Genomic DNA, 20,572 nt, shown 5'->3' on the forward strand with positions numbered 1-20,572 from the left:
TCCCCGTAAGAATCTCGATGGTAACCATATTGTTATTGACAGAAAAAGTAACTAAAAAGCAAACAATATATATTATTAGCACAATGTGAGTAATGTGTAACTTTTGAAACCATATAAGTACACCTTTTAGAGAGTTCACAAGCATCACCATGTAAACACCTTTGGGCAGAATTAATGATATGCAGTTGTAATACCCCCTCACAGATCAGCGGCCATGAGAATATATTCTAATCCTCGATAATCTACCACCTTTGGGTGTATAGACTTCTTGGGTCAGTCAATCTTCAACCATATGCTGCATGTGTGACCTTCTAGGAACTAATACACAATCACCACCTTTGGGTGTATAATTATGCATTAGAACCAGAGAAATCCCATTGCCATATAAGACCGATATTCCATGAACTCAACCAAGAGTGCCACTTTAGCGGTCACCACTTAATTAGATTCACAAAACTCTCTCATATAGGGACATATTTTATGTTACTCACACAAACCATAATGTATGTAATTTTAGACTGGATGACAAGGGGTTAAATTGTCTAAAAATTACAACACATGCCAATCACATCGTTTGAAAAGGTTTGGGATTGGAAGAGGCAATCAAACTTAATTAACCAAAATTGCTAGATTACATAAAACAAACATTCTAACAATATAGAATATGCAGAAATTACAGAATCATAGCAGAAAATTCCATAATTAACAAAAAAAAAAAAAAAAAATCCAGAAACCATGCAAAAGGGTGGAAAAGTTTAAAAAAAAAAAAAGCACTATTTTGTAATTTTCATAAATCCCGAGGCATCAAATATACCCAAATTACCTATCAAAATGTAGGGAATTCCGAGCCAAATCCAACATTACCTGAAATGCCCCAAACGGAGCTCCCACGCTCCCTCACGTGCTGGTCAAAGTTGGCGCGTGAAGCACACGTGCGGTCAAAGATTCTAGAATCAAAAGGAATCAAATCCGGGTTTAGCAATGGTCCAACCGGGGGTTTCGGCTCAGTTCGGTCCAACGCGGGTGAACCGGACCGGCCAGCGATCAACCAGGGTTAACGGGTTAATCGGACGGGCCACCAAAACTGGTCAATGGGTCAACCCGGATGGATCACCAGGTCGGGTTCCCGGGTAGACCCGAATGGATCACAGTCTCGGGTTTCCGAGTTGGTCCAATGGACAGCGATCTCGGGTTACTGGCCTGACCCAAATGGGTCGGGTCACTGGTTACCGGGTTGACCCACCGGTCAAGGTCAATTTTCTTTTTTTTTAATAATTATTTTTAAAACCCAGTCGAGCGAGTGATATCACCCGCTGGAGTTCGTCACCGAGTGAGAGCACGTCTGGCGGTCTCTGGCGGTGAACCACCCATCAAATTGCTCGGAATTCCGAGACCTACAAGCCTATAAAATTTGTTTCGATTTTCACCGATTGAAAAGTCCAACAGAGGCCGAAAAACGTACGCGTTCAACAGGAAACCCCAAAATTTTTTTTTCGGCAGATCGATTCAACACAATAATGAACAGAAATCACAAATCAATCCATATAGGTTCATAATCAAGTCTATAATTACTCTGATACCACATGTAAGATTAACTCCGTACAGGATCGCAAATAGACTGATTAAGAACACAACCATTATGTGACAGAATCGTTCTAGGGAGCGTACCTTCTTTGGGATCCATGGAGACGATGAAGAACGCGGCGGAATAAGCTTTAATATCCCTTGAAGCAAGGATCTTCTCCTCTAAACTCCCTTTTATCACTGGCTCAATGGTAGAACCTTCAAGTCACCGTTTCTCCAGAGTGGTGTTACAATATTGTGAATAATCAGGGTTTAGAGGAGGGACCTAGCTTCACTTTTAAACAGATTCCCATTAGATCTTCCCATTACGGATCTAACGATGATCTGTGAGCCTACACTAGTCCGTCCATATTAGATTCTCAAGATATTGCATATCTTCCTTATTAGATCAACCTTTTCTAAATGGTAATTGTCACAATTAATTGAGCCCACACAATAGGAAAGAATATAAAATAAAATATTCTAACACAAAGGCCTTGTAGTCTATCTCGAGCAGCTAGAGAAACCATTTCAACCAAAAACTTTCCAAGTTCCAACCAGGTGATAGAAGTGACCCCAAAAGGTTCCCAAATAACAGAAAAATGGTTGGAGAAGATCGCCTTTGTAGGTTTTGGGAAGCCAACAGTCAACCCAAACAAAACCGGGTTCTCCCTGTAACCAGCCTTACTTGCAGAAATGCTAGGAACCACAGAACTATGAGAGGCTGAGCCAGAACAAAAAACCTGATTTTCTTTTACAATGGTAGCTGGGCGGAAGCGAGAGGAAGCCTCAAGCCTGCCACACCCAGAACCAGCAGAACGATGCATATGATACTAGCGTCCCATTCTAGAACCTGAAGGCTCAAGTGGGGGAATCCGACGAGACATGGAGGAAAGCAGGGAATAAAAATTGAAGAGAAAGAATTGAGAAATAGGTCGTAAAAGCAAAACCCTATAAGAGGATTAAGCATAGATCGAGTAACACCACTCTGTCAAAGAGCCAAGAACATAAAGATATTAACCAAGCCAAGAAAAAGAACAGAGCAGCGGGAAAGAGGACCTGAAACAACAAGTAAAGAAGAAGAGAGAAAAAATTTGTCAAAGAGCCCAATGCAATCCATCAATTACCTCCTCGGCAGCAATTGTGGTTCTGTACCTGCACACTGTGGAACCACACACTCACCCGGATAGGTGAAACGGAATTAAGAGGGTTAGAAGATGGTTAGTAATGACGAAATTGAAGAAAGAAACTAAAATTATGGGATCATGCTTGAGCTACAAAACCCACTACAACCATCCTACAAACCCTTTATTACAATCCTATCCTCTCTAGCTTCCAACTTATTCTTGGAAACTTCTCTAGCTAGCTCTAATTTTCTCCGGTTCTCCCCTAGTTGCTCCCATAGATATCTTCCAGGTCAGTCTGGACGACTCTGGTCCAACCTTCAACCCAATACCCACATGTCAAGCTATGTTAAAGTTGAGTCCCAATGGTTGTATTGGTCAGATTCAGATTAGTAGGTACGGCCTTTTAGCAGTTTCTAAAAATCAAAATCAATACCAAACCTATAAAAAGTTCATTCAATCAGATCAGATTGGTTCAATTGGGTCATTCTGATTTTTCAAACCCCCTGCTCACACCATCTCTCTTCCCAATCTGTCTTTCAACCCATCTGTGTCTCTCTCTCTCTCCGACTGTCCAATACTTTGGCCCGGCTAGGGGTGTAAGTTTGGCCTTGTCGGTCCGAGCCCACCTTGAGCTCGAATAGGCCTGGGCTGGATTTTTCAACCCTGAGGGCGGTTAGGGTTGAAATTTTCAGGCCCCAGGTCAAGGTCGGGTTGGGCCAGGGTTAAGGCCTCGGGTGAAGCCAAGCCCAACCCGGCCTGGCCCTGCATGTGTTAGGTTATACTTTACAATTTGTTGTTTATATTTTACAATTTTGGTTTAATATCTAATTATCTATTGGTTTACCAAAAAAAAAGGCAATTATCTATTAAACGAAAATATTTACAATCTTAAGCTTGGGCTAGGTTTTTTAACCCAAGGAAAAGTCTAATACTCAATTGAGTATGAAGCAAACCAATGCCCAAGCACATGTGTCTCATTTTTTTAATGCATAGGACGACGTAAATGACAAAAAAGAAGGGCAAGTCAAGGCCAACCAAACCCTAGAAAAAATCAGAGTCAATCAGGGCCAACCTAGCCCTGGAGGGCTGGGCCTGGGATGAGATGCCTCAGCCCAACCTAGGGCTGGTTGGGCTTGGGTTGAGCTAAAAGGACTCAGGATTGGGTTAGGGTTTTAAAAAACCCGGCCCAACCCGACCCTATTTCACCCCTACTTTGGGCCACAGGATGCAACCTTGCATATCATACATGTGTGATGAGCTTCCTTTAAATAGGATCAAATCTTGATGAAATCATTTATTGCAAACTTGTTTCAGTCTAAAATCTAAAGGGATTTCTTATTGGCACCCCTAAGTATGATACATTTGTTTTTTGAAATGAGGGTAATGACATCATTTCACATGTGCATTCGAAATCTTTTGCTAATGACATATGTCTAGATCTTGTGTCAAGTATAATCTCAAATAGAACTGATTGGAGGGCAAGTATCAATGTAGTCGATCCCATTTATGTGAGATATCATTGAGTCATTGTATTATAATTTATTCCTATTATTTAAACTTTGTCTTTGCACGGATCCAGCCAATTTCAATTGTTATTGTTTTTCAATTTATTTTTGAAAACCCTTTTATATCCATATCTTAATGAACTTCTGGAAATAAGACAAGGAACAATTAGAAAAATATTAATTCTAAATACACCATCAATCCATCCATGTTAGTCCTACTTGTACATGGCAACCACATTCTCTTAAAATACTTTCATGATTTCATCAGGCTTCAACTCCCCACACTTTGAGAGGAATAGAAAAACTTTAATCCTCTTTATTATTGAATTTTTTGGGGTAAAAAAATTAAAAGTACAATACCAACAACAACTCAATTGCTTTCTGTGAAAATTCAAATATGAACAACTCTGTTTTTCATGCTCAGGGGAGGAAAAGAGACCCATGAGAGAAGAAACAGAGAAGAACAAAAAGAAACTCAATTGCACAGAGGAGGAGGAAGACTGACCATGGCCTCTCCCCCACGAAGCAAACGATTTAGAATCTTCAACTGAGCCATTATTTTCTTGTACAAGCTAATTCTAGCTTTAGAGATACTGAGGAACATAGTCTTCCTCATTGTCTTCAATCTCTTGCCAATCTTGACCTTCAATTTACATATTCTCATCCTCAGAACCGATGGCCGCCGCCGCCTCCGGGATTGCGAATCCTCCGCTCGTTCCATTACCTTGTAGATCAAGAACTGTGCCCGCCGATGAGCTTTCTCCTCTGGGTCTTCCATCTCCATCTTTGAGTAAGCGTAAGGTCTCCTTAGGAGACTCATTTCTTACCCAATGGTACAGAGGAAGAATGAGGCAGGCAGGAAAGGTGGGTGTGGGTGGAGAGAGAGAGAGTGGAGTGATTTGTATTTATAAGCAAAAAATAACCCAAAAGTTGAGGGGATTAAAGGAGTTGTTGGGACTTTATAAGAGTGGTGAGACGTAGAGGACTTTAGGTTTGGTAAGAAACAATTGAGGAGAGTAGGTGTTTTGAGTGAGTTGGCCTATCGTCACATGTAATGCAAAAAAAATGCCCCGAGGCGGCATGAATATTAAACGCTAAGAGCACTCCCTACTTTGAGGGCGGAGATTAGGAGTAAGATTATATTAAGTTAATTAATTAGCCATTCTACAAAAACCATTCTATGGGTTCTTATTGGCAGTGAATGGGACAGTACATCCAGTGTAGTCAACCTCATATCTATTTAGGGTAAGGGATTTATACGTCGCTCGGATGTAATAACATCTCTCATATCCAATGGACACAGAAAACCCGGATCATGTACCCATAGGTGTAACTGTTGCATGTTGGCCGCATGTCTATTATGTTAACTTATAGGTTTTAGGTTTTTAATGGAATTGGTTGAATCCACCCAAGCAATCTGATTCGAACGAACATTAACACTTGGGATCATCTCCACCTAATGCCTTAGGCTCTGTTTGTTTAAAGAGGACTTAAATGTATGCTAAAGTTACACGCGAAGGGAATGTTGAGCTGTTGATCAGTCTTTTTTTGCTTTCCGAAATATATCTTCATACATCTTAAATGGCAACAGGTAAGACTGATGTAATCATATAAATCATATATATAGTTATACATTTAATAACAGAAGAGAATGCCTCACGATTTGTTTACAAGAGGGACCACATCTTAAGAGAAGAGAAAAGGTGTGAGAGCTAACACATGCCATCCTTTTCTTGAGACATTCTTTCCCATTGTGTATAACTACTCCCTTTCTTAATTTGGAAAAGAAGAATGCCTCAAGAAAGTGACTTCTTGCATATTTATTTTGGGCTGATTTTTTCTATGTCGTAGCGCAGGCTGCTGCGTCGAAATACATGGACTGGGTATTTAGGGGGGTGGAGTGGTCATTTCGTTCACCCTCATGTGTCTTATCTCTCTTTTCCTCCTTTTGAAAAATAAATGAGTCATTTCAAAAAAAAAGAGAGAAATATTCACATAAGGTGTTAGCTTATGGTATGCCACTAGGCACATAAATGAGTCTCCTTTTTATTTTATTTTTTATTTTTTTAAGAAGAAAAACTTCTTGCATATTTGGTGAAGCATGTGTTTCAACTTTCAACAATCAACAGCGAGATGTGCTCAATGTGTAGAGTGGAACCATCGGTCAAGATTGAAGGTCTAGTAATATTAATTTAGAGTTTGTGGGTCCATGTCTGCGGTGTAGGATCCAAGCGCAATGGTCAATACATTTCAGTGCATGGGCCCTCCCCACTTAGTTGGCCTTTGCCCTTTAGGCCTTTTTGTCGGACAAGACCTAAAAAAAATAAAAAAATTCAGCCTTTAATTGACCCTTTTTTTTGGATGAATGCCTTTAATTGACCTTACTCTTACTACTGTGGGGCTTTAGGCTTGTCAAGTGAAGTAGGAAGTCAAAAGTGGAGACTGAAGCAGGGTTGGTTTATGTATCTTATTGTATCGTATCGGCATCAGATGATGGGATATTGATATGATATCGATACAAATCAATGGTATCGGTCAAAAGATTCTTCTTTTTGAATTTTTAGTTTATTTGAAATGATACCAAATTAAAATAAGCTGAAACGTATCAATATCTTGATTTAGGAATTAACTGATATTTGTTTCGATACCAAGAACTAAATCCCTGGACTAGAGAGACCTGTATTTCTACTATTAAATATTAAGGGAAAGAGTTCGCTGCCTAGGGCTCCAGAGCCTGCATGCACACACTACCAATGGGAGTGCATGTGTAAGCATCATCTTGGATGAGATTTTCGTCTATCTATTGGGGCAGTATGGTACTTTCACACACTTGTGTTGGGGCCATAGAAACCATGTAGGTCAGGCGACCAGGTAGTGTTCTTTTTCCCAAATATTAAATAGGGTGTGGTAGCCACGTGCTTCATGATTTTTATGTTAGGACTCTCTTCGGCCTCACCCAAGGTCGGCTCATTTAATTTATTAAATGTAAACATTGATAATGGCTTATGAAAAATTTAGTTAGTGGCAGGTAGATAAACCTATCATTTATTTAAAATTATCGTTATAAAAAAAAATCTAAAATTATAGAGTTTAAAACTCTCATCAACGGGCAATCGCATGAAACTTAAATTTCAAAGTTTGTCAAGTGATAAAATCAAGATATGATTCAAGCTTATGGGATAGTGCAAGGTGGCCTAAATATCTACCATTTGGTGCTAATTACATGATACTTAAATTTCAAAGTTTATCAAATGGCAAAATTGAGGTATGAATTTTTATTTTTTGAGGGTAAGAAAATCGAGGTATGATTCAAGCTTATGGGATAGTGCATGTAACATGTACCATGGACATACGTAGGAATGCATGCCACTACACAGAGAGGTATGTGATTCAACTAGGGTCTGACTTTGGAAACTTCGCAAGTCCATGTCATGTGCCTTCTCTATTTAATGATTAAAATTACCACTATCTCATCATTTCACACACTAAATGAAAATGAGCCACTTTGGTAATTTTACCGAAGTTCAGGCAATGAGTTTTTCCCCTTCAATTTTTTAGACAAAACTTATCAAAATGGCATGCCTTGATAAGTAACTCAAATATTTGCCCAAAGTTAGATCCCAAGAGCTCAAATTTTGTGGACAAGTAGAGTCAGGTACCTTGCTTATACATAGAATTTCGACCCACACAAATCTATCAAGTGACAGAAATAAAAGTTTGAAAATCAAGACAACGGAAGAGTTTACAGTAATGAACATGGTACTGTAAACATGCACAAACATACATGGGGATGTATGTCAATACACGAGAGAGTATGTGATTGAATTAGACATTTAAATTTGACATGAGCTATCCAAGGATAGAATTGACATATCATCACTCCACATGGTACAATGAGACGGGCCACCTTGATAAGCTTTTCAAGGCTGGACCGTTTGAATGAGTCTTATATCATCATTCCACATGGTACATTTTTGCGATCCGTAAGGGTCTGGACCATGCTGCCAGTATTGGGTTGCAGATTAAGGAAATTTGGTGTGATAATCAAGGGATCACTGAATCTCTTCCATCTCCAACCAAAAGCAATTGGCCGTTGCACATGTTCACTAAGCTTCTTCACACATCAGACTTAACTCAGGATGTATATTTTAGGCTTAGTAATCAGAACTTTAGTATGGTTATAGCCAAGAACTTGGCCAGGAATGCTCGTATTAACGGACCTGTCTATCCTTAACTTGGGTTCTTCTTTCTTCTCATAAAAAAAAAAAATTCATAGGTCATTTTTCACAAAATTAGTAGAAGGGTAAATTACTTCCCTAAGTCTCCACCAAAAAATTACTTCCCTAAGTGGCCTCTTTTTTTTTTCTTTTTTTTTTTTTTTTCTAATGACGTATGGGAAAAATACAACATTTAAAAACTAATCCATGATTTTTTTTGGGGCAAAAACTAAGGGTTTTCTTCAAATGTCCCCTTCAAATTGCCCAAATGCACCCTTAAACTTTCACTAATTTCAAATACGCCTCTACTTTCCAAACTATGTAACACTCTAGTCCTCCCCGTTAGTCTGGGACGTTAGACGTTAGTTTCAAAGAATTTAATGACCACAAATGCCCTTATAATAAACCTCTCCTTCTTCCCCAAATCGCAAAACAGAAACCCTAGGTATTTTAGGGTTTTTAAGAAAAATCCACCGTCCCCTATTCTGGTGGCCGAACCAAGGTGCCGGCAGCCTCATGAGATATCGGCAATCACAATCAAGGGGTCGATACTTGGAGAATCCACCTCTCCTCTCCCGACCCGAGCCTAAAGAAGAGCTCCAAGTTTACCTCACCGCGACCCCGATCTCGGTCAGCGCTGTTCTGATCAGGGAGGAGGACCGGACACAAAAGCCCATATACTACATTAGCCATGTTCTCATCAATGCCGAGACGAGATACTCCAAGTTCGAGAAGGTAGCATTTACCCTTGTCACGGCCGCAAGAAAGCTGAGGCCATATTTTCAAGCTCATCCAATCACGGTGTTAACCGACCAACCCCTCAAGAAGATACTATACAAGCTGGATGTGTCGGGTCGGTTGATCGAGTGGGCAGTAGAGCTGAGCGAGTATGACATAAGCTACCACCTGAGGATGGTGATAAAGGGACAAGCTCTGGCGGATTTCATCGTGGAATGCACTATACCCGACCCTGAGGTGCGAGATGTCGAATCAATGGGAGAGGCTGAGGCCGAACCCGAAGCCGAACAGTCATGGGTCATAAATGTTGACGGTTCGAGCAATTTCGATGGGTGTGGAGCGGGTTTGATGCTAGTTAGCCCCGAGGGGTTCCACATCCAATATGCCCTAAGGTTCAAGTTCCCAGCCTCAAACAACGAGGCTAAAAATGAAGCCCTCTTAGTCGGACTCTGAGTCAGCAAAGCCATAGGGGTCGACCGGCTGAAAGTATGGAGCGACTCGTAACTTATGGTCAACCAAACCAACGGTGAGTACGAAGCAAAGGATGAAAGGATGGTAGCATATTTGGGCCGAGCTCGAGCACTGATCTCCGAGCTCGAGCACTTTGAGATGGTCCGAGTACCGAGGCAAGAAAATGCTTTGGCTGACTCCCTTTCATGGCTAGCCGAAGCCGACCTCCCAAATCTAAGCCGATCAGTCTACGTTGAAATCCTGGAAGGGCCATCCCTACAAGAAGAAAGTGTCAAGCACATTGAAGAAGACGGGCCGACCTGGATGGACCCGATCGTCAATTATTTGGAAAATGATCAACTCCCAAAAAATCGAGATGAAGCAAGTAAAGTCAAGATCCGAGCTGCAAAATACACAATAATCGATGGCGTATTGTACAAGAGAGCTATCTCGGCTCCTCTCCTCTGATGCCTCGGACCAAAAGGGGCCAAGTACGCCTTGGCCGAAGTGCACGAAGGAATATGCAGGGGCCACAAGGGGGTCGAGCGTTGGCATACAAGATACTTCGATAAGGATTCTACTGGCCGAGGATGCAAGAAGAAGTCTTGAAGTACGTGAAGACATGTGAAAAATGTCAGCTGTTCGCACCTGTTCCGAGCTGACCAGCGACGAAGCTGACCCCGATGCTGAGCCCCATTCCATTCGCCATGTGGGGGATGGACATTCTCAGAGACTTCACCCTGGCATCAAGGAATCGAAAGTGCGTGTGGTTGTTATCGATTATTTCACCAAGTGGGTCGAGGTCGAGCCCTTGGCCACTATTACGGAGAAGAGCATGGAAAAATTCTTCCGAGATTAGGTCATCTATCGGTTCGGGCTACCCAAAGTGCTCATCACTGACAATGGTGCACAATTCAACAATCCAAGCTTCCGAGAGTTCTGTAAGCACTTTTACATAGATTTTTCGTCCAGTGTCAGTAGGTCATCCACAAGCTAATGGGCAAGTAGAGGTGTCGAACCGAACGCTGCTAGCGGGGATCAAGAGAAGATTGGATGAGGCCAAAGGATGGTGGGTGGAAGAGCTCCCGAGCGTCCTCTGGGCCTATCGGACTACAGTGAGAACACCCACGGGAGAAAGCCTGTTTCGGCTAGCATACGACACTGAAGCCCTCACCCCCGTGGAGGTCAAGGCCTCGTCGCATCGAGTGCTCAACTTTGATGAGAAGACATATGAAGACGGACTCAGGGCCAATCTTGATTTCCTCGATGAAGTCCGAGAGAATGCTTTGCTTCGAAACACGACCTACCAACAGAAGATGGCAAAGTACTACGACTCAAGGGTGAAGGAAAGACACTTTTGCCAAGGAGACCTCGTCCTCAGAAAACTCAGTACATCTCAGCCAAGGCAACAAGGAAAATTAGCGCCAAATTGGGAAGGCCCATATGTAATTCTTCAAGCAAATTCGCCCAGGAACGTATCGCTTGTAGACTCTGGGGGGCAAGAAGGTACCAAGGCCTTGGAACTCAAAAAATTTAAAAAAAAAATTTCAATGAAGTATTCTATTTAGCTCGGCTTTAGTCGGACACCTATGTACTCAGCTTCGGCCTCCAATTTTATGATTCAGCTCAGACGTTACTTTGAAGTTTAAAAGTAAAACAATAGAGATTCTCCTTCATTCTTTAGTTTGTTTTCGAGTAAAAAACATGTTGAGTCATAAGACCAGTCCTCATAGGCTGGCTGACATTAAAAACCGACCCTCATAGGTCGGTAACAACCTTGTAAGACCAATCCTCATAGATTGGCCGACAACAAAGATCGACCCTCATAGGTCGACAACAACGTCATAAGACCAATCCTCATAGATTGGCAGACAACAAAGACCGACCCTCATAGGTCGGCAACCACGTCGTAAGACCAATCCTCAAAGATTGGCTGGCAAGCAAGACCGACCCTCATAGGTCGGCGACAAGATCATAAGACCAACCCTTATAGGTTGGCTAACTTACAAGACTATTCATGAATTGGCCATCTCAATGTCGAGCACAATGGCCGAGCGTGCGACATCAAGGGTACAAGAGAAATTCCCCAAAGGCATGGAGCTCAGTCAAGTGGACGGCTAGGATCAATAATCCCACGTCGAGATAGCGGCCGAGCCGAATTGATAACTTGTGCTAGAAAATTTGCCAAGGCATTAACCTCGGTCGAGAACTCGGCCTCGATCGTGCACCTTGACCTCGGTCGAGGGGTTAGGCTGATTGTTCAGCCTCGGTGCTCGGATATAGGAGCGGCATTAACAAAATGACAAAAAGAGAATTACCGAGCACAAACACTTGGACAAAGTTTGAAGGAAAAGTTGTCGGCATTGATTCAAAGCCGAAAGCTCGACACAGTACAAAAAAGCCTTTCTGCTCAATACAAAAAAAAGAAAGAAGAAGAAGAGAAAAATAAAAAGCCGACAGCTCGGCGCAGTATAAAAGAGAAAAGAAAAATTATCAAAACCTCGAGCACGGGGACATATACATCAGAAACAAAAAGAAAAAGGGTTTCAAGGGGCAGTTTCCTCGACGAAGTCTTTGGTAGCGACCTCGATGGTGTTCTCGGTGGGGAGCTTAGTGGGCGATGCTTTTGGATCCTCGGCCAAGGCAGGCATCTCGGCCAGCGACGTAACCTCGGTCGGGACGGCCTGCATAACCTCCACCCCTTCCTCGTCACCTAACTCCTCGACCATAGTGGCTGCATCATCATCTAATTGAGAGAGGTTAAGGTCGGGGTAGGCAGCCTTGAGCTCGGCAAGAAGGTCGGCTCGGCCCTCATCGTAACCGGACTCGTACGAAGGCTTCCACAGATTATGGCATAGCTCTGCATGCTCCTCTGACACGAGGTACTCGACCACCACCTCGGTATAGGCGCCCTCCAGGTCAGCCTCGGCCTTCTTCTTAGCCTGCTTGAGCTGACCCTTTAGGGCCTCCATCTCTTGCTTATGCTTCGCTGCAGCTTCCCGAAGGACCTTAAGGTCAGCCTAGGCGATCTCGACCTTTGCCATAGCCTCGTGGTGTGCCACAACTGCCACGCTGGCCTCCTTCCCCGCCTGAGTGCACTGAGCTTCAAAGGAGGCATTTTTGTTCAGAATCCGCTCGAGCCACAGGGTGGCCTCCACCGCCTTAGAGAACCCCTGAAAAATAGGCCGAGCAAGAGTAGAGCCGAGCCCGAGAAAGAATACCCCTTAGTAAGAGTTGAGCAGAAACTTACAATGGAAAAATCCTGGAAGAGTGTGGAGAGGAGCTTGGGGTCGGTTAGCCCCTCTAGCATGGCCTTGTCCTTGGGTAGCTGACCTGCATCTAGCCATTCCTTAGCATGAGCAGCGGACGTCAGGGCCGAATCCCCGGGGAAAAGGCGCCAGCTCGGCTGGATTGGAATATTGTTGGCTGAGACCCTCACTAAGGCCAACCAAGTGATCCCCACATTTGAGGCGACCCTAGGGGGTTATCGTCCTTGAGATTGACGGAGAGCTTGCGGCATTGGTCCCACGGCAGGCTCAGCTCATCTCTCTCTCTCTTGCCCTTCCCCTTCTTTAGCGGGCTCTTCGGATCCTTGCCTTTCTCGGCCTCTAAGCCTACAACGGTGTCCTTCGGGCTTGGTAGGATGGCCTTGCCTTTCCCCAATTTGGAGGCCTCGGCTCTGGCCTTCTTCCCCGCGGCTTTCCTCCTCCTATCTTTGAGGAACTCGGCCTTAAGCCGGGCTTGGTCCATTTGAGGCACGGGGCCGACCACTACAAAAAAGAGGAGTCAGAGCATGCACAATAAAAATTACAAGTGAGCGAGCTCAGCTCGGATTCCTTACCCGGGGTCAGATTCTACCTCTATAAAAACTCCTCGTTCAGGAGCTATTGGACATCGAATGGGGGGTGCTGGCGAATCAGATCGTACGAGGTCTGCTCATACTCATTCAACGGCAGCACTCGGTTGACATATCTGAGCTTTATCTCCTTCCACTCAGTTCGGAAGGGACAATTTGGGATCGAGGCAAAGAAGAACCGAGGCTTCCAATACTTGTTAGAGGATGGCACTCGATCTAGATACTTGTACGTGCCCAGAGCCGAGCCCTTTCTAACTCGACGAGTGAAATAATCCCACCCCTTCTCGGTGGATTTCTTCAGGTACCAAAGCCTAGCGAAGAGGTTCACATTCGCAGCTCGGCCCATCTGGCAGAAGAAGATGTGGAAGCCATAAAGCAATAACCACGCATTCGGCGTCAGCTAACCCGGGGACAAGTGGAAATAGTCCAAAATTTGATCCACCAGGTTGAGCAATGGGAACCTAAAAGCGTATTTAAACGTAATCTCATACAAGGCCACCTCGCTGGGTCGAATGAAGCTGGCCATCTCCCTGGGATTGGGAGCTCGGAGCTTGATATCATCAGGGATGGCATAAGTATCCCTCAACCGTTGGAGGTTGGACTCGGTGATTGTGCTCTCAATCGTGCCGATGCTCCCTTCCGTAGGCTAGAGGACATCGGTGGAAGAATCGCCCGAGCCAACTCCTTCTTCATAAGACCTCTCTTCATTCAACTCTTCGTCGTTTGATGAAGATGATCTCGAGTTCTCGGCTCGGTCTTCAGCAATAGGCTGAGGCTCATGGCTGGACTCTTGGGGCAAGGGGACTTCGGCGACATCGCCTGGACGGGGTTCCACCACGGCGGGCTCGTCCAAAGTTGAGCCCAATAAGTCAATGATGGGAGAGTAGGTGGAGAGCTCTCGGCTCAGACTCAGAACCTCGTCCACCCTGGCGAGCACTTCGCCCTCGTGACCACTACCAACTGACATGTTGAGGAGAGAAGACTTACTGGTTGAAGAAGGCTTGGGTAACAAGCTAAACAAGGACTGAGCCAAAGCCAAAGACTCTGAACCAGCCTAGCACTTTGAAGATTTGAAATAGTGAGAAATGAAGGAAGAGCCTTCACCTATTTATAGCCACCGAGTGGCCCAAATCCAATGGTCGAGGAGAATTCAGGGAAGGAGATCCAACGGTCTTGATCCACCAACGGTTCGAATTCCTAAGCACCTTACACCGGGTGATGTGGCACTGACACTTCAACTGTCAGTCCGTACAATGTCAAATCACCAAAGAAAAGGAGCTCTGACTCGGCCTCGGGGCAGAACAGTCAGCAAACGAAAAGATTGTACTCATCAAGGATGAGCCGAACCTTTATGAGTGGGGGCCTGTGATGAGTCATAGAATCCTCAGCCAACCAAAAGTTGCCACGTGGATATGCTGAGACAGAATTCGGGGACCAAGCCCGAGCAGTGTAAGGCCGTGCCGAATCGATCACCCAAAGAGAGGCATCACCTCATTCCCCCGCCTGGCCGAGCACCGCAATTGAGCACATAGCACACCGAGAATCGGGCCAAGCACCTGGCTCGCGACGCTAGATGGGACACCGACAAAGAAGGCAATCTCCTCATCTTTGACCTAGACAGACTCAGAGGCCGAGTATCAAGTCAGCCGAGCCTTGGGCCGAGCTCGCATAAATTGACCATCGACGGAGCGCCTGGACTCAGCCAAGCTCATGCACACATCTGAGAGCATCCCTCAGACCACACGCGTCGAGCATTGAGGGCGCGGTCGCCTGAGGCCGAGCCCTCCTCAGAGGCACCAATAACACCCCACCGGGGATCGCGGTGCCAGGTCAGCACAACCCGAGAATCAAGGGGTAAGGATAGAGCCACGATCCTACGAGATACCGAATCACATTCCCATTAGGACTCTTACCTTAGTAAGAGTCCGACTCTGAAAATAACTCTCCACTTCGCTCCGCGTGGAAGAGCCTTACCAAGGAAGGATTCTTACCATACAAGGACTCCTCCAACCACCTCATCTCATCCTATAAATACCCAGGTATAGAGCTCAAATGCTCATCTCACTTTTTACTAAGCTGTTACGCTGTTGCATTGGAGACCTGACTTGAGTACCGAAGAATCCTTGGCTAGAGCCACAACGGCTCTCTTGCGCTCACTCGATTTTTGCAGGCTCATCCGTGGGTGAACCGGGCAATGAAGGTTTTCATCCGCAACATGCGGAATGCTTAGAAGGAATTGCGCCTTGAAGGGAATCGTCTTCATGGTTGATTGCTCATTTGAGCCCCCCTTCTCTCTTGCAGCCTTTCTTCTACTCTTCTTCTTCTCTTATTTTTCTGTTTCCTTTTTTACTGTTTTGTTCTGGACAGTAGTAGCAGCCCCAAATATTCTGTTTCAATCTCCTCCCTCACCAATCTTTGTTCCTCAAGCTTTAGGGTTAAATTCCCCACCTTAGGGTGACTCAAACCCCAAGTGCTTGTTCTGTAAGTCTTCTTCTACTATGAGACTCGACCCCTCAAAAAACCCTGAAATTATGATGTCGCCAGATGTGATTTCAGAGCTTCAAATCTCACTAGGGTGTTGATACTGGTGATGCTAAGGCCTGTAATCGGTGGAGAATCAAGCCACTGCCCTTCGCCTAAAATTTTGAGTTGATTGGGTTCCTAACGAAGGAGTTCTCTCCAGCAAAGCTTGTAGGTGTTTCGGTTGTGGGTTCTGCTCTGAGTACCAATCCTATCGAAGGTACCACTCTCCTGTTCTGTGTATGGTATTCAATTGCAGTTCTCGAAACTTTAATTGTTGCTGGTTTGAAGAGCATGGCATTTTCCTTCTTCTCTGTAACCTATATATCGGTGACTACCTTAACTAGAATTTTGATTCAAGCATTTTTTATTTATCCCAGCTTTCTTTTCTTTTTTTCTTGCCCCGCTATTATATTTCAAGTTGAACAAATTATAAACAATACTCCAAAGTTCTTTATTTCATTATAGGAATTTTCGATCCAGATCAGCTAAAACAATAACAAGCAAAAGATAAAATAGCCAGTGAAGGAACTAAACAGATAGTTTTTTGGATCGGATAATATCCGGATATCCAATAAGCAATCGGATTCGATTATGATATTAGATTTTAAATTTTCATCAGATATTGGATCAGACTAGGATAGGTAATTCGGTAAACGGATTCGGATTCGGATGGGAGTAAATCCGAGCCAAATCCGATCCGTTTACATCCCTAAGCTTAGATTATGATAGACAAAAAAAATTAAAGGTAAATTACACTGCGACCCCCTGAGTTTTGCCCTAAATATAGGGCAACCCCCAGTGTTTTGAAAATATACACCCGACACTTTAAGTGGAAGGTGTTAAGCAAAAAATATAAATGACAATTTTGCCCTTCAATTAAAACCAACCTATTCATTCTAACCCTTGTTAAAATAAGGGAAAATTACAAGATAGGGTTGAGTTTGATTTTACAAAAATAGTCAATATAGGGTTTTTCCTTCTTTTTGGATAGTTTTACCTATAAGGATAATGAAGGGGCAGTCGTCTTCTTCCTCCCATCCCGTCTTCTTCCTCTTCCTTCTGGCAACCCCACCCCTACCCTTTGATCTGGCTAACCCCAACGAACAAGAACCAGAGGACTCAAAACCAGAGAAATAGATTTTCAAAAACTCTTCCTGATGCAGTCCCCTTTGTTCTTTTGTTTTCTTGGATTCCAACAAGAATAGGATAAAATGGTTGTTAGAGAGGTTCAGCTAGCAGAGGTTGGGCATCTTCGACATCTCAACGGGCAAATCACCTGTCATGTTGTTGTTATAGAAATCAATAACTTTAAGATACTTGAGAAGGGAAAGTTGTGAACAAAACTAGACGCCCCTCTCTCTTTCTACCTAAACTTTGATTCCATTGAGTTCTTTCTTGGATTAGAAAAGGAGCTGGTTTTGATTTGTAGGGTTTGAACAAGAGAGCATTTGGGGTTTAAAAGAGTGAGATCAGAAATGGGTTCTTCGTCTTCCCTCATTTAACTTTTTTAAGTATCTGGTGGATTCGGGCTTGTAATGGTGTGGGAAGGAATGAGGGAGTGACCGACAGTCATGCTCTGCCACATTGCCTTGCGTCATTCGGAAGAGAAATTTTGCAGAAGAGGAAAAAGAGATTGAAAGATTCATGCTCTTTTCGCAAAGAAAACCCTTTAAATCCAGGCAGGTCTATTGGATTTTTAATTATATTTAAAATTAAAGATTCAAAACACGTTTTTGATGGATGTGTTAGAGGGTTATGTCTTTCCTTATAGACACCTAAATAGCCAATGGGTGCCTATTGGAAGACTTGTTTGAATGGTTAACAAACAAGCCTTATGGGAAAAGACATGTTTTGGAGCATTTCTTTTGGAGACATCCCTTAGTAGTGTCTATTCTTCTCCTATATAAAGAGAGGAGGTGTCTTGCTCATTCTCTAACAATTGTTTTGGAAAACATAATTAGAAGCAATTTTATAGTATGTTTTCTTTCCCACCGTAGTCGGTTTAACGTAGACCAAACCAAGCTGAATCCTCATCGGTTTCATTTTTAGTTGGAGTTTTTATGGAACTGGTAGAAACTGAAACCAAACCATACCGACCGAATGCACCAACCAAAATCGAAAAGCAGACTGAACACAATAAAAAAGCTGAGACCGGATCGATAGTAACTCGATAAGAAACCAACCCCCCCCCCCCCCATAAAAAAATGAAAATTTCCCATTGATTTCGTTATGTATACATGTAAAACCGAAATTGGACGGGAGTGAACCCAATTACAAACCAACAATATAAAACCAATAAGAAACCGAACCGAAGCCATAACTTCCTTAATGATTTGGTTTCGGGTTGGACTAATAACACAAAAAATTGAAATCTTAACTCGATCAAAATCAGACTGAATCCACCAATTGACACCCTTAATTTCAAGTCATTTAGCAAACTTCATTTGAACTAAAATTTAATGGGTAAATAGGGACTTAAAGATCTCTATCCATAAAACTTGGACCAACTCTACATACTATGGTCCAAGGACATCAGCGAATAAGAGCCTTGGGAGACATATATATCGACATTTGGATTGATTGTGCAGAGCTGGTTCAATGGATGACAAAGCCAAATTGTCAATGGCCTTAGGAGTTTTTTTACAGTTTTATGGAGTTATTTTAAGAACTTATAGCAATTTAGTGCCTGCTTGATAACCTTACCAGAAACAGTTTCTGGTGTTTTTCCATTCTGAGAAACGGAAAAACACCCAAAAACCGCTTGATAACGAAGTATTTTTTGTGACTGTTTTTTGAAACATAAATCAAAATTTATGCTCCCTAAAAGACTTTTGACAGAACATGTCCAACATGTTCTGTCGTTTCTCAGCACAAATTTGCAAACTTGTTCCCGATAAAAGTCTCAAAATCCAAAACCATGGAGATGGCCTTCTTGTTGCTGGTACGAAATACCCTGGAGAGAATATCGAATGAAGAGCTCTGCAACTACAAGTTCGTCCTGGAAGCTCCGGCCATCGTTTATCCTCTCTCTCTACAATTTGGTTGTTGCGATCTGAGTTGAAACTCTGGGTTTGTCTCTCAGGAGGCCTTGAACCATTGAGATTTTTGGACATCGCGGTTGAGCTACTAGGGTAGCAGAAATCTGTAAGCTCTCTCTCTGTGCATCTTACTTATGAATGAATTTCCTTGATGGGGTTTTTAATTCTACAAATAAAAATGTAAATCTTGCATTCCCAGAGTATACTCTACGAGTAATTCTTGTAGGTATGAGGTGCCTTAGAAGCAAAGGTATTCAACCATAATTTTTGTGTAATGGGTAATGGCATTTGTTTATTTGGTAAAATTTATCGATGGTCTATCTCAGGTAGTCAGGTGTGATTGTGTGACTATTACTCATTTGTTTTGCTTCCAGTGACTTGCACTATTGTAAACGCTCATTGAAGACCAGAGTTAGAGAGAGAGAGAGAAAGAGGATGGGAACAAAACGGAAGGTCAAGAGATATCCTAACCTCTCGAATCGACAGTCTTTCCATCAACATCATCTCTCAAATTGAAACATGGTCTCTTCACGGAGTAGGTTCGAATCTACTTCTCACTTGTTCTGCTTCTCTCTCCTTCCAAGTTCCAACTCTACCTAGACTCTTCTTTGCTTCTCTCTCTGCTTCTTCAATGGCGTTTATTTATCAGAAGTTTTTTGCCGATTCAAACATGATAGTCAATTGTACAATTGAAAGTTATGTTCCAACAATAAACGATACCATTCTTTGTTCCGTTTATGCTTGACTTCCTGTTTCTTCTCTTTTTCCTTCTAATCCAAACTATTTCAGGGATGATTCCTTCTCTCATAGATTTTGAAACCCTAACGGTTTCCTTCTGTTTTGCGATTTGGGGAAGAAGCTTTTTGATTCCTTTTATTAATTTAAAACAAAAAAAAAGGGTTTTTCTTGTTTCCAAGAATAGGTTTACCAAGTGGGTCAAAAACGGTTTCTCACCACAAAAAATGAAAAAACTATTTTGCTGTTTCTCAACACATAACCAGAACAGAAACACCCGAAAGGTTATCAAGCGGGCACTATAAGAGAGGAACATCTTGTTACTTGCAAGAAGTTTCGGTAGTCGGTTCTTTAAAGACTGTAAGGTTATTCCTGGTGAGAGCCTAACCACTCAACATAGAATGGTGGTCCTTGAAATGTGCCTTACTATGCAAAATCGTAGGATAGGTGAGCCTACTCACCCTAATATTAAGGGGTGGAATTAAAAGAGAGGCCTTGAGTACATTTAAGGATAAAAGTGGTCAAACAAGGAAAGTGGGACCTTGAGGGAGACCCCAATATGATGTGGGATGAGATGGCGGCCTATTTAAAGAAGCTTACAAAGAGGTCCTAGGGGAAACGAATACGACATGCTCCAAGGGAGACCTGGTGGTGGGATGTTGAGGTCCAAAAGGCCATTAAGACCAAGAAAGCTCATATTAAACCATTGCAAAAGTTTAAAGAGGTAGATGACCTAGCAAGATACAAGCTCACCAGAAACGAAGCTAAGATGATCATGGCCTCATGGGAAAAGCAAGGGTGAAAAAATATGATGATCTCT

The 20,572-nt window shown here is 43.0% G+C and overlaps 1 protein-coding gene across 1 annotated transcript; it reads right to left on the reverse strand.

Moving 5' to 3' along the window:
- Positions 1–4,617: 4,617 nt before the first annotated feature.
- Positions 4,618–5,060, reverse strand: LOC122643597. Its single transcript, XM_043837211.1, has one exon. It carries the CDS (start codon positions 5,013–5,015, stop codon positions 4,671–4,673), a length of 345 nt encoding a protein of 114 aa, XP_043693146.1. The 5' UTR covers positions 5,016–5,060; the 3' UTR covers positions 4,618–4,670.
- Between the last annotated feature and the right edge of the window lie 15,512 nt (positions 5,061–20,572).

This window comes from Telopea speciosissima, chromosome 10 (assembly GCF_018873765.1).
Source record: "Telopea speciosissima isolate NSW1024214 ecotype Mountain lineage chromosome 10, Tspe_v1, whole genome shotgun sequence".
Classification (NCBI taxonomy): domain Eukaryota; kingdom Viridiplantae; phylum Streptophyta; class Magnoliopsida; order Proteales; family Proteaceae; genus Telopea; species Telopea speciosissima.

Coding starts and splice junctions, on each gene's coding strand:
- LOC122643597 (XM_043837211.1), bottom strand. CDS start 5,015: ATGAGTCTCCTAAGGAGACCTTACGCTTACTCAAAGATGGAGATGGAA.